We start from the raw sequence: 15,441 nt of genomic DNA, 5'->3' as shown, positions 1-15,441 counted from the left end.
AAATCAATTTTCTAAGAAAATCCAAATTGTATGTGAGAGATCCCGCCTCCCAAGAAGGTAATATGGGCCTCGCCTCATCACAACACAAAAATCATACAAATCAATATAGAAAATCCATTTTCCTCAGATGTCCAAATCATGAGTACCTCCTAAAATCCATTCTCATCCACTGAAAAGCTCTCAGCACTTGGCAGTCGCGACTAGTCTGGAGCCGCTGATGGTCTCCGCGACCTCGACGTCGGGCCCATCTGGGCTCCCATGCTAGCGACTCTAGGATCCCGATGTATAATCCAATCGGGGCCCCTACGCCTCCCACCGATCCGGATAAATCAACACCTCGAGTCCCACCACGCCACCTCTGTGGCCGGCCGCGGGGACCCACTATCGCGAGAGTCGCCCAAAGTCCCGCCGTCGACCATCCAAAACCAACATGTAAATACAAAGAATAAAACAATCAGATAAATCACATCATAGGATCCTTATCCAGACAAGCATTCACATCACGAAAATAAACATCATTTCCACAAAAGCCCATGTCGAAAAGTATAACAATCGATAAAACCAAGAAAATCCAGATCCACTGATACCATTCCTATTCCGGAATGAAAACCAATTCCACAAATATCATTTTGGTAAAACATTTTAAAACGCTCACATGATTTCACAAATCATTCCAAATCAAAGCATATATAACCATCAAAAATAAATACATGAATTGAATAATTAAATCACATATACATGTATTTTCACTATTCACAAATACGTATAATTATACGAAACTGATGTATCAATACGATTGTCAGGAACATCAACGGCAAGTAAATATACATATATTTTAACCTTATACGCAAATTAAACATGATAAAATGAAATACTTAAATAATTATTTCCAAAATACTAGTTATTAAACAATTATTTCAAAATAATAATAATAATTAATATTAAAAAATAATAGCCACTACTAACTCACCCTGTGTCCTTGGGTTCCTTCCTAGATCCCGGAACTCCCTCTCCAAGATCGAACAACACCTAATGTAATAATATAATAAAAATAAATAACATATTTAAACTCAAAAAGAAAAATCATAAAGACAATAATAGACTTCTATCGTCCCACTCACCTCAATCCGTTAAAACCCGACCTAGATAGATCCAATTGCCTTTCAGTTGTATTTAAACAAACTCAGTCAGGCTAAACACTGCAATCAATCGAACCAACCTTAATCAGACCTGAACCAAACTTAATTTCACCGAACCAGCTTGAACCAACTCAATTCTTTATTCAAAAATCCATTGAACCAACTTGGTTCAGTCCAAAAAACCCTTAACCCAAAAATCAACTCGAACCAAACCCAAGCTCATCTCAACTCGATTTGATCAAGCCCAACTCAACCAAATCAACTCAACTCAACCAAATCAATTCAACTCAATCAATTCAATCCAACTTGGTTTGATCTAATCAAATCAATTGGACTAACTCAACCCATTTCAATCTAACCATTATCATTAACCTCCTAATCATCATAATTATCAACTTAATTAATCAAACCAAACCCTAATCTCGGTGCTACATGAATACTACGATGAATCCTAAACTCACCTCCATTTCAAGCAAATTCCAACTCAAATACATGTTGTTTTTCCAACCAAAAATCAAGCAACAACTCTTATTAACAATAACTCATCATTTTTCATCATAAATCCTTCTTCTTTCTCAAGAAAAATTACATTTCTCAATCCAAAATACACACACATACATTCAAGATATCCCAACAAATAAATCATCAAAATACTTTACCAAATAATACTTCATCCATTCTTCTCTCCAAATACCAAAGCTTTTTATCTCTTCCAATTTCTCTCCAAATCTCTCACTCTTTTCTCTTTTTAACTCTCAGGGCATCATGTAGAAAATGGTGGAGAAGATATGAACAATCATCAAAAAGTCTAGATTTTTTTCTCTCAATTAACTCTTCAGCCTGAAATTCACTTTTAGTCCCTCAAAAACTTAACTCTTACAAACCAGTCCCTCGAAAAACTCACAAATGGTCCCTGGATTATAAAATAATATTCTCAAAAGGTCCTTTTCAAATTATCCAATGGTCCTTGGATTATAACACAATATTTCCAAAATGATCCCTTCAACTTACCTTTTCAGTCCTTAGTTTTCACAAGCATTTCATATCAATCCTTTTTCTATTACTCTTTAACCCAAAATCTTTTAAAAACTTTTACACTTAAGTCCTTATTCTGTCCACTGGGGTTTCTCAACAAGACACTCAGAAAATTTATCACTGAATCGTAGTGAATACTCCCTGAATATTTTTTTCACAGCTTATCCATGAGGGCTCGAGATCATAAATAATATCAAAAAGAAAAAAATAGAAAAAGATAATAAAATAATTAAACATATATAAAAGAAAGATTCTTTACTTAATATAAAAATAATTAATATCATATCTTAAAATTTAAAATTCCAATTAATCTCATTCAAACCACAATCTCGTAAGACTCGCCCGAGCCTCCATTTGTTCTCCTTTTTCACCCTTCCCTTTTCTTTACTCACTTGGTTTACTTTTCACCCCCAAATAATTTTTCTCCTGTTTTTCCCTCAACTCAACTTTCTGCTCATCATCAAGTTAACATTTGGTATGATTCATTCTTCTCTTTAGTTTTCTGTTAAATTTTCATTCTAAGATACAATTTATATATATAATTTTCAAATAATGGTGATCTCTAATTAAAGACTTTCAGGTGAACCAATTTGTCATGTGAACAGTTTAAAAATTTGTATGATTTGATTTTTGGAAATTGTTTCATACTACTTCCAAATTGAAAAACTTTGTTACTAAAAATTCAGGAACTTCTCAAATTAATTTGTTGAAGTTTGTTATGAAGTTGATGTTTTCAGGATCTTGGAGGAATGACAGAGGGAGATGATAATAGTAATTGTGATTTATTGAAGGTTATTTCTCTAATTTGACTGTGTATGCATTATTTCATTTGGAAAAAATAATTTTAAAAAGGAGTTTATTGTACAATGTGGCAGGGAATTCATAGTGTGACAACAATTGAAAAGCAGTTCAGAAATGGCTAGTGTTTTGGTGAGATGCTCTTCAAAATGATACTGATGAAATAATGGCACGGCGACTTAAGAACGAGAGAACGGCAACGCCGTTATCGAGCTCGAAAAAGACTAGAAGAAGATATGAAGAGGTCTTATATGGTGCAACAATGCGATTGGTTGCCAAATGAAAAACAGCAACAACAGCAGCAGCAACAATTATGTGGTACTTCTACTGAATTTGGAAATCAACAAGTATCTCGATCAAATGCAACTGTTAATTCCTCGATCGGGACCGTGTTCATTGTAGTCGGAAGTGGAAGAAGGATGCAAGATGCAAGCATTTGTTCAGAAATCAAGAGAATTTGCCAAACAAGTTAGTGCATTCTGTGAAGGCAACGCTTGAATCTGAATTCACTGTCAAGACTAACCAAACTAGTTCAACTCGTCGGAGAGATTGGAAAGCTGAAGCAAGAAGTAAGAGTAAAACGGAAATCGGAAAGAGTGAATATAGTTTGTAGAATTAACTTTCAGTGTCTTTTGGAATGAAAAACACATGTTATGTTGCTTTCTGTAGTGTGTCTTAGACTGATGACTGTTATAATTTTGGGCATGAATTTTACAATATGAAGTAGACTTATAGTATCAGTATTCTGCATTTGTTTCAGTTATAATCTGAATGTTACTTTTTGTTAATAGCTTTGATATTTATTCCTTAAACTGAAACAATAAACAATGACTAGGTATTGTGATTTAGCTTTCCTTTTCATTCACTCTTTCTTTCTTTTTTTACCAAATCCATTGAAAAGTATACAAATGATACTTCTTTTGCTTGGTCTATTATGAGGTCTTATATCACAATATGCACATTCTGGGGGTCTAAATGAAAAAAGCTCTTCTTCTATATAAAACTCATTTCAAAGAACAAAATTTGGGGTGCCTATGCTGTTGACTGGAGAAGACTCAGAAAGGTAAACTTTTCTTTTTATTATTATTTTTTTTGTGTGGTTTCCTATCAATTGGTTCTATGCAACAGAGCAATTGAATTTGAATTTGTTGATTGCTTTCCACTTTTCAGATTCGTAGCTTTGTTGTTCTTCAGTTTTTACTCAGAATTTAGGGTTCATGCTCTATGCTTTTTAATTCATGATTTCATTTTCATTGAGATGCATTAAATGTCTAAATTTCATGGTGAGCTGTAGTTCTTTGGTACCATATATCAGATCACATGTTTATTGCCTCTTTGAAGGGAGATTTTTTGTTTGTTCTTGGCACTCTGTGTGATGTTTATGAAAAACCCCAAAAACCTTGTATATGAATTTTGAGTCCAGGAAAGGGAGTATATGTATACATGGATAATAAAAATAACAATACACTGCATTAGCTCCTAAATTGATACATCAATTCCATGATTTTAGATTGTCAAGGATTCAATTGGCTGTCATGATTTGGCTATTATGATTTTTCCTGATCCCGCGTGCCATGTTTATCTTTTTGACAGAGTTTGTTTCTTTGTTTGATTTTGCTTCCTTATCAGTTTAGGGCTTTTAAAGTTCAGGGCCATCACTGAATCTGCCATACCTGATAAAGTAGGGTAAAATTTAAGCTTGATGGAATTTTGTTGATCTTAGTTTTAGAACTGTTAGCAAAATAAAGATCATTGATTACAACAAATTAGCTTATGTGGAACATGATCATCTATTGCTCAGTTTTTGGGGTTTTTTATTGAGTTATGGTGGGAAAGAAGAGGCAACTGAGAAAGGAGGAGTACGTGTTTTATTGATACTTTTATTTGTGTTGTTCTTTGATAAAGACAATGAAAAGGGGAAGTAGGTATCCTTTCGGTGCTGGAAATTTGATTTACAAAATAGAATCACTATTTGATGTTGAGTTTTTGCAGTTTCAGAATGAAGAAGGATAACAATCAATGCAGGAAAATGAGCAAGGAGCCTCCACAAGAATTGTTGATTGAAATTCTTGCTAGACTGCCTACAAAGTCGGCCATCAGATTCAGTTCTGTATCCAAGTTGTGGCTTAGCATTATAAAGGACTCGGCTTTCCAAGACCTCCACTCTAAGCATTCGAGGCAAAGTCTCAGAACCAATAGTTTGATTCTCATGCGTGGAAAAATTGGGGAGAAAAGCAAAATCAGCTTGAACCTGTTGTCTATCCAGAGGCCTATCTTGCCGAATGCAATGTCACATTTCATTGCTGATCATGAATACTATTGTGTTGGCACCTGCAATGGTTTGCTTTGTTTTGCTCCGGACAAATCACAGGAACCGTTATTTCTATGCAATCCAGTAACCGGAGAACATATAACTCTTCCAAGAGCTCATTGCTCATTCCGAGCTCAGTATCGACATTATTATTGCTCATTTGCGTTTGGTTTCTGTCCTTACACAGAGAAATATAAAATCATTGAGATTCTTTCACCTCAGCTTGAGCTATTATCAAGTTATGGAACGATGATGGTTTATACTGTTGGCAGTGGGAAAGCATGGAGAAAGATCAAAGGTTTTCAACATTCTCTACATTCAGACTCTGTATATATCGATGGCAAGTTATATTGGCAAATCAATTGCAAGAGAGAAGATGGAGAGACTGGTATAGTATGTTTTGATGTAACAAAAGAGACAGTGACAAGGATGGAATATCCATGGAGCCGTGTTTACAGACGTGGTTTTGAGAATTTTTCTGAGACCATTTTGGAATTGGATGGACATTTGACAGCGGCTTCATGTCATCCAGGTGCCAATCATATCACGCTGTGGATGCTCAAGGACTTCGATAAGCAGCAATGGGAAAAAGGATATTCTTTTTCTTTGCCGGTACTTCAGAATTTGGATGGGAAAATCAATAGACTTGTTAGTTTATGCGAGTGTGACGGAGTGCTGCTCACCTGGCTTTTAGATGGTCTGGCTGTTTATGATTCAAAGAGAGGAACAATGAAATGGTATCGAGGATATGCGATCTCCTTGTTGAGATGAACTGGAACTTGTGCAAAGGTTACAGGCCTAGCTTTGAGTCTCCAAAAAGACTTATCAGTGGCAGTGGAAAATGCAGCAAGAGTATGTTATCTACAAATGAAGATACTTCGAGTAATGATTTATGGCGTTTATTTTGGAATAAAACCTGGCAAGCCCCTGGTGAATTGTTTGAGAAAGAAGGGTGCTTAAGAAAGAGCCGCGGAGAAGAGTTTCGATCGAAGCTTACTTATACATTGTGTTCTCGCACTTTTGATTTCTTCCGTTGAATCTTTGCGTTGTTTTTATCGGCCCAAATATTTATAATATATTTAGTATCATTTTGTGTTGTGGATTACTAGTTAAGGGTGTTTTGTATGTTGGGTAATATTACTAGTTTGTGCACAAAACATCTGCATAAATCAGGAAATGTATTTAAATAAAAAGCAAGTAGTTTTATGTATTATAACTCATTTACTTTTTGTTCTCTTGTTATTACTCAGATATTTAGAAGGGTGGATGGGTTGATAGAATCAGCGCTGATATGATATGATGCTGTTATTGCATATAATAATAAAAATTCATTTCAATTCAAGTGCATCATTCTCAGGAGCTACAATGATGTTCTGTTTACTGATTGATAAAAATAACAACAATATCATGCATTGCCTATGCACACTAGTGGAGACTGCTTGAGAACAGAACAAAGTTTCTACTTTTGCAACAACATCAGAATGGAACAGGCAGGGTTCAAAGTTGTGCCTTCCAAAATTCAGACAAATAGGAACAAGGTCCGACCCAAATCTAAGAAGGCAAGATTGGTGCACTTTGGAATGGAGTGAGACCACTCCTTACAAACCAAGAATTGATCCAACCTTACCCATGTATGGTCCGATCAACCATTGGTCCTAACGCAAGAGGTTCGGATAGGTTTAAATCTAGTGATAAAACTGGGCACCATGAATGTCATCTGAAGGAATATCCTTTGGGATAGAGAATTGGATATATTTATCATTCCTAATGAAATATTCCTCCAATCAAACATAGTTTTCATTTTCATTTCTACGGTCTCATTATTATTTTTTTGCTCGTTCCCATTCCTTTTCTGTGAACCAAACACACCCTAAATCAAGATCTGGATTTGGATTACAAGTGAATGAAACTGCTATAAGCGGAGTTAAATGCCTTTGGATGATAGCAGCTTAGGGGTTGTTTGGTTTATGGAAGTGGGATGGAAGTCAGAAAGTAAAGAACTCCCACTTCTGTAAAAGTCCCACTTCTACATGGAAGTGTCACTTCATGCTGTTTAGTTGCACACTGAAGTCATGCACTTCTGTCCCACTTTCCATGTTTGGTTTATAGAAGTGAAAGCTTGGAACTCTCACTTCAAGACTTCCATATGTTTGGCTGGTATGGAAGTAGGCATAAGGAGACGAAGGAGTATAACGGCGAGATTAGGGTTTTTGGATGGGGACAATGTATACTACGAAAGTGGGAGTTTGGTGTCATTTTAATAAATATTTAAAAAAATTTTAAAAATCACGGAAGTTGGACTTTGGAAATTTTTTCTCATAAATCAAAACCCAGAAGTGATGTTTTTTAGAAGTAGGACTTCCTACTTCTGATCTCACTACCACCAACCAAACTCATGGAAGTGTTCGGAAGTAAGTCACTTCCATCACTTCTGGGCTCACTACCATGAACCAAATACGCCTTTAATGGCTCAATTGAAAGAAATTGGGCTGCTTAATTGGGCTCTGGAGCAGATTCACTCATGCTGAGTTGGGCTTTGATATTAATTTATTTTGGCCGAGTTGGGCTGAGTTGGGCCTTAGATCAGGGCCACTAAAAATTTGAGTTGGGGTTTGAGATCAATTGAGTTTAAAGCTCGCGTTTGTGGTCAATCTATTTATAACTTTTTTTATTAAAAAAGATCACTTTTTTTGTTCTAAGTTTAATAATTCGATATTAATAAGCAATCTATTTATATAACCCTTTCCTAAATTCATTCCATTGTACCAAAGCATATTTACTATTTAATTAAAAAATTACTTTCAAAGTCAAGTAGTTTTTTTTTATTTGTTAAGTTATTTTCACATATGTAGGTCATGCAAAATATGAAATTGCGTTATTTGATTGTATACGACAATTGATATATAACAGAATAAGTATTCAAGGAGACTAGCACTTCCTCGAGTAAAGGCCATATAAAATTTCTGCCAATGAGTTGTAGAGACTGACTAACAATCTTTGTTACACATTAGCAAATATATTAACATGGTTTCTCAATTGTGCTCACTGTATCTATAACATATCTAATCAATTTCTCTTGTTACATTGCCGTTCATTTCCGGGGAAGTGGGCAAAAGTGGGGAAGTGGGGAAGTGTCGACACTTTTCAAAGTCGGGGAAGTGATCACTCCAGAGCTCTAGATGATTTATTTATCAGAAAGTGAAAAAAAACCCAGAGAATTTAGGTGTTGGGGAAATTCTATGAGTTCAAAAATGACTTTGGAAGTAAAAAAGAAAGTGAGTTTTTATAAATTGGTTCACTTCCTTTTACTTCTGAAAAAAAAATTACTGAAGTGGATTTAGTTCAAAATTCACTTCAGTCGGTTCCCCCACTTCAGCACAAATGAACTTTAGAAATGGAGAAAGTCAGACCACTTCCCCCACTTTCGTCCGGTTCCTCCAAAATGAACACACTAATGTAACAAGCAGTCCCTCTTGGTAAGTCTGATGTTTGTTGTCTCATGCCTGTGAGCAAATATATTTTGTGAGATGCCATTTTTTTATATATATTTTGGCAGTTCCGCATGTGTATTATGCTCATCTGGCTGGACTCCCTGCATGCTTTATTATCCCTTTATATTCATGTTTCGGTCTCACAGTTTAATTACCTACAAAAACAAAAGTTGCCTGCAATTTTGTAGAAATGATCAACTGAAAGTGAATTTTTCTTTGTTTCATTTTCACTTTTCAGTACTCATGTTTCGCTAGCATAGTTTAATTACTGAAGAAAATGAGGTTGCTGTGGAGACTCGTAATTTTGAGATTTTGCAGTTCTTGCAATGTTGTAGAAATGATCGATTAAAAGTGAACCTCATTTGTCTTCAATCAACGTCGTTTTACTATCTTCTAGTTTACAGTTTGTGATTTATAACATCAAATTGATGTTGAGCAGGGATTACTATTGTTTATGTAGTAATACACAAGTTGCAATGTTCCTGTGGATGTGGAGTATTGTTATAATTAGATTTATTTAATATATATACATATATATATATATTCTCATTGCTCCTGGCAGAAGATATTGCTGCTGTAAATGCATATTATGATAATAATTCCTTTCAAATTCAAGTGCATCATTCTCAGGAGCTACAACACTCTGTTTACTGATTGATCAAATGACAATAACTGCAACAACAACAACAACAAAAACAACAACAACATAATGCATTGGCTATGTACATTCTTGGAGATTGACTGCCTGAGAACAGAAACAAAGATTCTAATTTTACATTACAACAGCATATCAGCATGAAATCCTTAGCACTGTCAAATTGATCAACAACAACAAACTATCTAGCATTACCATTGGAGGAAGAAGATTCAGCAACCTTGGAGTAGAGTGCAGCAGTGAGCTGCTCTTGTGTGTATGATCTGCTCAACATCTTGACAGTAGCCTGTTGGATCATCATATCATTCATCACGGTAACGCTCGCATAATGCAAGTCGAGATCCAGCTCTCTCATAGCCGTCATTAGCCTCGCGGCCGGGTGGTTCTTCTTGATGCATTGCACTCGAATCATCGCTTCCGGCCCGAGTATCTTCACTTCAATCTCTACTCCAATGCACTTGGCTGCTGCTGCAGCACTTCCATTCATTGGTTTTGAGTCACCGTCTTGATCTTGCTTAAGGTCTTCTAATTGTGACTGCAAGATTTCTTTATCTGATTCTAGTGTTTGCATCTTGGAACGGAGCTCATTGATGTAGGTAATGGCGTCTCCTAAAAGGGAGGCTTTGTCCATCTTTGAGACATTGGGGACGACGGCACGGAGAGCGTAGAACCTCTGGTTCAGCTTCTCCCGCCGTTGTCTCTCAGCTTCGACGTGGTTCAGTGGCTCTTCACGGCCGTTGGCCGGTTTCCGGCCACGTTTTCTCGGCTTTTTCTCTGGCTCAGCAACTACCCTGCTGCTCTCCGCCTCCCGTAATGAGGCCTCGAAATCAGAGTGTTCTGAGTCGCCGCCATTGAGGATGATCCCGCCGGCGTTGCCTGGGGCGGACGAGGGCCGGGCTGGTGTGGAGGTGAAGGAGAGCATTCCGTCCTCGTTGCTTGCCCGTGAGGTTGCTCCAGTGGATCGCTTGTTCTTGTTCTGGTCCGTGATCTGGTGCTGCAGCGGCGCTGGTGTTTTCCGGCCTTCGCTGAAGTTCAAGATGGAGCCGGATTCCGGCTTGCAGGACTGGGGCGGTGCTGCGGTCGTGTTGACATGGAATTCGGAAAAATTTAGCTCTTTGGTGAAATGGGACGATGAGGGATGGTACTGGTTTTGGAGGTTGATCGAGCTAGGGTTTTCCGTCAGGGTGCTGGAACTAGGGTTTGAATCAAAAGGAACATGGGGTTTCGACACTGAGATCTCCGGCGAGACTGAGTCTTTGATCTCCACGAGTGAGGGGTCCGAGATCCAGAGCGCCGCCGGGTCGGTTTCCCCTGGTCTACCACCTCCGGCTGCTGCGCTGCCGGCTGTGGCGGCTGGAAGAAGGAAGCCGATGGATTCATCTCCATCTCCGTGGCGTTGAAGCTGAAGAGAAACCGGATCTTGTTCATGATCTCGTTGCTCTGGAAAATGAGATCCGTGGAGCCAAGCTCCACCACGCCACCCCCCACCGGTACGCACACCATCGTCCGAAGCCCAAACACCTCCGCCTGCCGAGCTCGCTCGCACGCCGACACCTGAAGCCGGTCCCCACCGGCGATCCAAATCGGCGACCCAGAGAACAACGCTTGCCCGGGTATCCCAGCCCCGTTAACGAAAGACTGCGTCATAGAAACCAAAAAAAACCACTCAGTATCAGTCACCTCCTCCTCCACGACTTCATCCGGCGACGACGAGCCTCCGCCGGCTACCAACGAATTGAGCTCTCGGAGCACGCGCTTCCTATGCTCCTGCTCCGCCGCGGATGCCGCGTTCCCCAAAGTCCGCTTCTGCCTATCTTCCTCGCAGCCCTTATAGTAACCATCACCCCAGCCAAGCAACGACGCGCCGGAGGCCCTCGTCGACGGATGACTGCCAGAAGATAGCGTACGTCCATTTCTCCTTCGCGCCCTCAATCAAAGCTTGGAATCGTTGCTGAAGAGTCTCCTGGTTAAAAGTACATCGGCGGAGGCGTAGCCGCCACTGCCGTCGTCGGCCCCCGGAGTAGCCGGCGGCCAAAAATCCAGCCAGGTCCATCGACGTAGTGAAAGCCTCCATCATGGAAGCGTTATCGTCCGTCCAAAATGTTCATCTCCTTTCACGGTGGCGCCGCCGCCGGTGAAGCTGAAGAAGAGAGAGCACACGCGATAAAAAGAGGGAAGAAAAAGGCCTTCGCTTTTTGGTTGGTGAAGGGCTCTGACTTAAGGTATAAAACCTCGTCATTTGATATATATTTTTTTAGTTAAATTTTCATTAATTGCGCATTAGTACAGTAATTAGTTATTACATAATGGTTTTAAGTTTTTTTTTTTTTTAACTATTTTTCGTAATTTTTATGATTAAAAATTAAGTAGGTTGTTAGGATAAGAAAGAGAGTAGTTTGATTCATGATTTAGTCTCCGTAATTTACTCAAGTTTAGTTTGTTTAGTTTTTTATTGGGTTTAGCCGAATTGTTTGACCGTTAGTTGGCGGGGAAGTGGGAGGGAACTCATCTCATGGAACACAATATCAACCTAATAAATTTGATAGTTACTTCTCCCATGATCCCATCCCACTACAAGTGTTCATTTTAACCATTTTTTTAAAAAAAAATATTAAAATTAATTTTTTTTTTTATAAATATTTTATTTTTTTTATTTGATATATTTTTCTTTGAAGTTGTGTATTTATGTACATTTAAATAAATTTATAAAATTAAATTTAAATAATAATTTTTAAATTAATTATGTAAATAAATAATTTGAGATATAAAAAATTTAAAAAATAAACATTTATAATGAAACAGAGAAAGTGGATTCAAAAGTGTATATTAGAGTGGTAAAAATTAAAAATAGAAACAAGTGATTGCACTGAGTAGTGTTTCAAAGATGGATGTGATGAAATGATGAGATGAGGAAATGAGGAAATATTTATAGGAATTCAGTAGCAACACGTTTTGCTTGTTGCGTTGAATGGCACGTGTGTAAAGTTATTTACCATGTGATGGAGTGGCCCCAAGCTCTTTTTTTTCTTTTAAATTTTATTTTTAATGTGAAGGTATTTATTGTTATCAAGGGCAGACCCGGTCTTCTTGAGCTAATTAGTGATGGACAGATAGACAGCTGTTTCTTGTTCCAAAGTGATTTGAATCTTATTTACTGTGCTTTATTTCATCTCTTGCCCTTTAATAATTTATTTTAAAAAAAAAATACGTTAAAAACCACGTGGAATACTAAGAGGCAGATATTTCATGACAGAATAAAGAAGTGATTTATTATAACTTAAAAGAGCAGTATAATATTATGTTGAGAGATTTTTTTTAATAGATGTTTTTTTTTTTACAAAGTCGACAAACGAGAAAACAAATAATAAATAAGTATATGATTTTCTAAAAATAAATCTCCCGCTATGCAATTTTAAAAAGAAGAATAAGAGTTATTTTTTACACAAAACACCTGCATAGAACTAAGAAAGTGAATTGTAATCTGGTACGCTCGAACTTGAGACCTCTCAATTATAAATATAGGTAGTTACCACAATTTCTAATAACTGATTTTTGTACTTATATTTTGGCTAGTTTTTATTTTAATGAATTGTTCATGTAATATTTTATATATTAACACGGATTACCGGTATAAAGATGTTATAATTTTGAAAAAATAATATGAAAGAAATAACACATGATAATAATAAAATATTATATATATATATATACAGATTTATTTGGAAAATTTTTAGGTGAGTTCAAATAACATTCGAATCACAAACTAAATTTTAATAACTTATAGAAAAAAATTTCATGTGTTTGGTTTAAAAAAATGGTTGTATTCTTCCAATTTTTGTTGTCTTATTGTTGTCTCCATTGACTCAATCAACAAAGACGTAGCTAATGATATATATCATATCATACGGTTAAGGAAGTTCAATGAGCACTAGTCAAATTTGGTTGTCATGTGGTTCACAAATTCACATGTGGGAGATAAGAATATCTATTCTACAATAAAGTTCTTCGGAATGACAACCACACATAAAAAGGATAAATGATCCAAAACGAGGGCTCTCAACTTTAGATATAAAAGATGTGAAATTTTTATACATCATATAGTTACATATTAAAGTTATCCCCACCGATAGCAATGCTTTCAAATGATTTTTTTGGGTGCAAGTTTGTAAGATTTTAATTGGTTATTATTTTAATTTTTATTTATTACTTTAAGGATGTGTAGTTTTAAAAAAATGATATATATATATATATATAGGGTGGGTCATGTGCTTGTATGCAATACTATATATATACCATTGGTGTTTGGTTTTTTTGGGATTCTTTAAAGTGACGTATTATATATATATATATATTTATATATATATATATACAATATCTATATATATAATATTTGTTTTTGGTTAGTTTTTCTTTTTTTCAGTGATTTTATCTTTTCGTTAATCTACACCCTCATTATGCTACCTACCGGCATCTATACTAGTGTTTATTATTAATGTTAAATTTCTATATTTCAACTGCCCTTGTGATCCATTTCTTGAAAATGTGGAAGTTATTTATAATGATATAACATGTGTCACGAGGAACAAATGCTTTGCAATGAAAATATCACCTATGAAGATTCTTTTTCTCATGTTTTTGTTTTTCTCCAATGATGTGCATTCCTGAAATAATTTACAAGCTAATTCACTTGAAAGAAAGATTTATTTTAATAATTAGGGCATAGCTTAGAAGGGTCGCTGATTATTTTAATGGCTAAATCTTTGGCCCTTTCCGTTGGTTGGGGTGTTACCATATTTGGGGCCAACAAATGAATAAAAATATGCTATCTCACCTAACTATTGAAAAATAAGTACTATGTCAACTAATAGAAGGGCAAAAGAGAAATTTTATTGGAGAGACTTAGGTGTTGTTTGGATCGCACTTTATCACGATCCAAAGTACTTATTTTATAAGCTAGTCGCCATGAGCGATTTCATATTACGTCTGGATAGCTGAATAAACATGTAAAATAAGTTCTAAAATGCAGTACTTATTTTATAAATCACAGCATCAGACCATTATAAACAAGTTCTGTTTTGATAAAGTTTTATTTTGGTTAAATGAATTACTTAACCGCCTCATCAATCCAAAGAAAAGCGATTTTTAGTAATTTGTCGTTGTAAAGCATCTTTTTCAACTAAACATCCAAATATTTTTCACAACTACGTGTCGCTTCTAAAAACTAATACATCCAAAAAATACGTGATCAAGACTTAACCTTTATTTTAAAAGACTTATTTTCAAAAGTGCTTCTACAAAAATAAAAACACTTTTTAAAAAGCCAATCAAACAACCCCTTATAAGATGAAACTCTCATTTGTATGAAAAGGAGAAGAATATTGTAGATTAAATTGGAGAAAAAACCCAAGGGGATAAAGTGAAAGAGGTTAAGGTTTGTGACTGCAAGAAGATCGGATGGTATTCATTGTCAAATTACTGCCACACTTTGAGTAGTGCATTCTTGCAATAAAATCTCCTAATTCACCGGTTTTATCTCTTTTTAATCTCTCCTTTAAACTATTGTTATCAATTCTTGTGTAATGATGATGTTTTTGTATTATTGAAAACTTATGTCATTATGCTTGTATATTTCTAATCAGCTAGAGAAACTTTTTATTACCCATTGTTGAACATTTAAAATGATTTTAAAAAATTGTGATTTTTTCTCTCAATTTGAAGAATTTTTTATGCTAAAAGTTGGTGTCACTGTCTCCATCTATTATTTGTATTAGTTAGTTTATTGCTCATTATCATATTTTTAAATCACAAAAAGAGATTAATTTTTGCATTTTGCAAGAATTATCTTAACTCAAGGAGGTCATCCATTCATCTGTGTAGAAGACCACATAACTTAACTTAGAAGCCATACGAGCAAGTGTATGTCTGTACATGTGACCGTATACGTAAACAATTAATAATAGTACTACATTTATTGTAAACAGTGACTTCTGCTCAAATTTTTCAACTATTGCG

The 15,441-nt window shown here is 35.9% G+C and overlaps 2 protein-coding genes across 2 annotated transcripts; one reads left to right on the top strand and one right to left on the bottom strand.

Annotated features, from left to right (window-relative positions):
- Positions 1 to 4,003: 4,003 nt before the first annotated feature.
- On the top strand, positions 4,004 to 6,054 carry LOC120257445 (F-box protein At2g23160-like). The gene is made up of 2 exons (XM_039264913.1): positions 4,004 to 4,035; positions 4,965 to 6,054. The coding sequence occupies exons 1-2, from the start codon at positions 4,007 to 4,009 to the stop codon at positions 6,052 to 6,054; spliced, it is 1,119 nt and encodes a 372-aa protein (XP_039120847.1). The 5' UTR covers positions 4,004 to 4,006.
- A 3,349-nt stretch (positions 6,055 to 9,403) lies between these two features.
- LOC120257444 (transcription factor MYC2-like) lies at positions 9,404 to 11,524 on the bottom strand (the record flags this gene model as incomplete). Its single annotated transcript, XM_039264912.1, is given in 3 exon segments — positions 9,404 to 10,813; positions 10,816 to 11,304; positions 11,306 to 11,524. Coding segments are annotated over 3 exon segments (1,911 nt in total), but the record flags the coding sequence as incomplete, so codon positions are not given.
- Positions 11,525 to 15,441: the final 3,917 nt, after the last annotated feature.

Source organism: Dioscorea cayenensis, unplaced genomic scaffold, assembly GCF_009730915.1.
Source record: "Dioscorea cayenensis subsp. rotundata cultivar TDr96_F1 unplaced genomic scaffold, TDr96_F1_v2_PseudoChromosome.rev07_lg8_w22 25.fasta BLBR01002119.1, whole genome shotgun sequence".
NCBI classification, from domain to species: Eukaryota; Viridiplantae; Streptophyta; class Magnoliopsida; order Dioscoreales; family Dioscoreaceae; genus Dioscorea; species Dioscorea cayenensis.
This window is presented reverse-complemented; position numbering and strand designations above follow the sequence as displayed.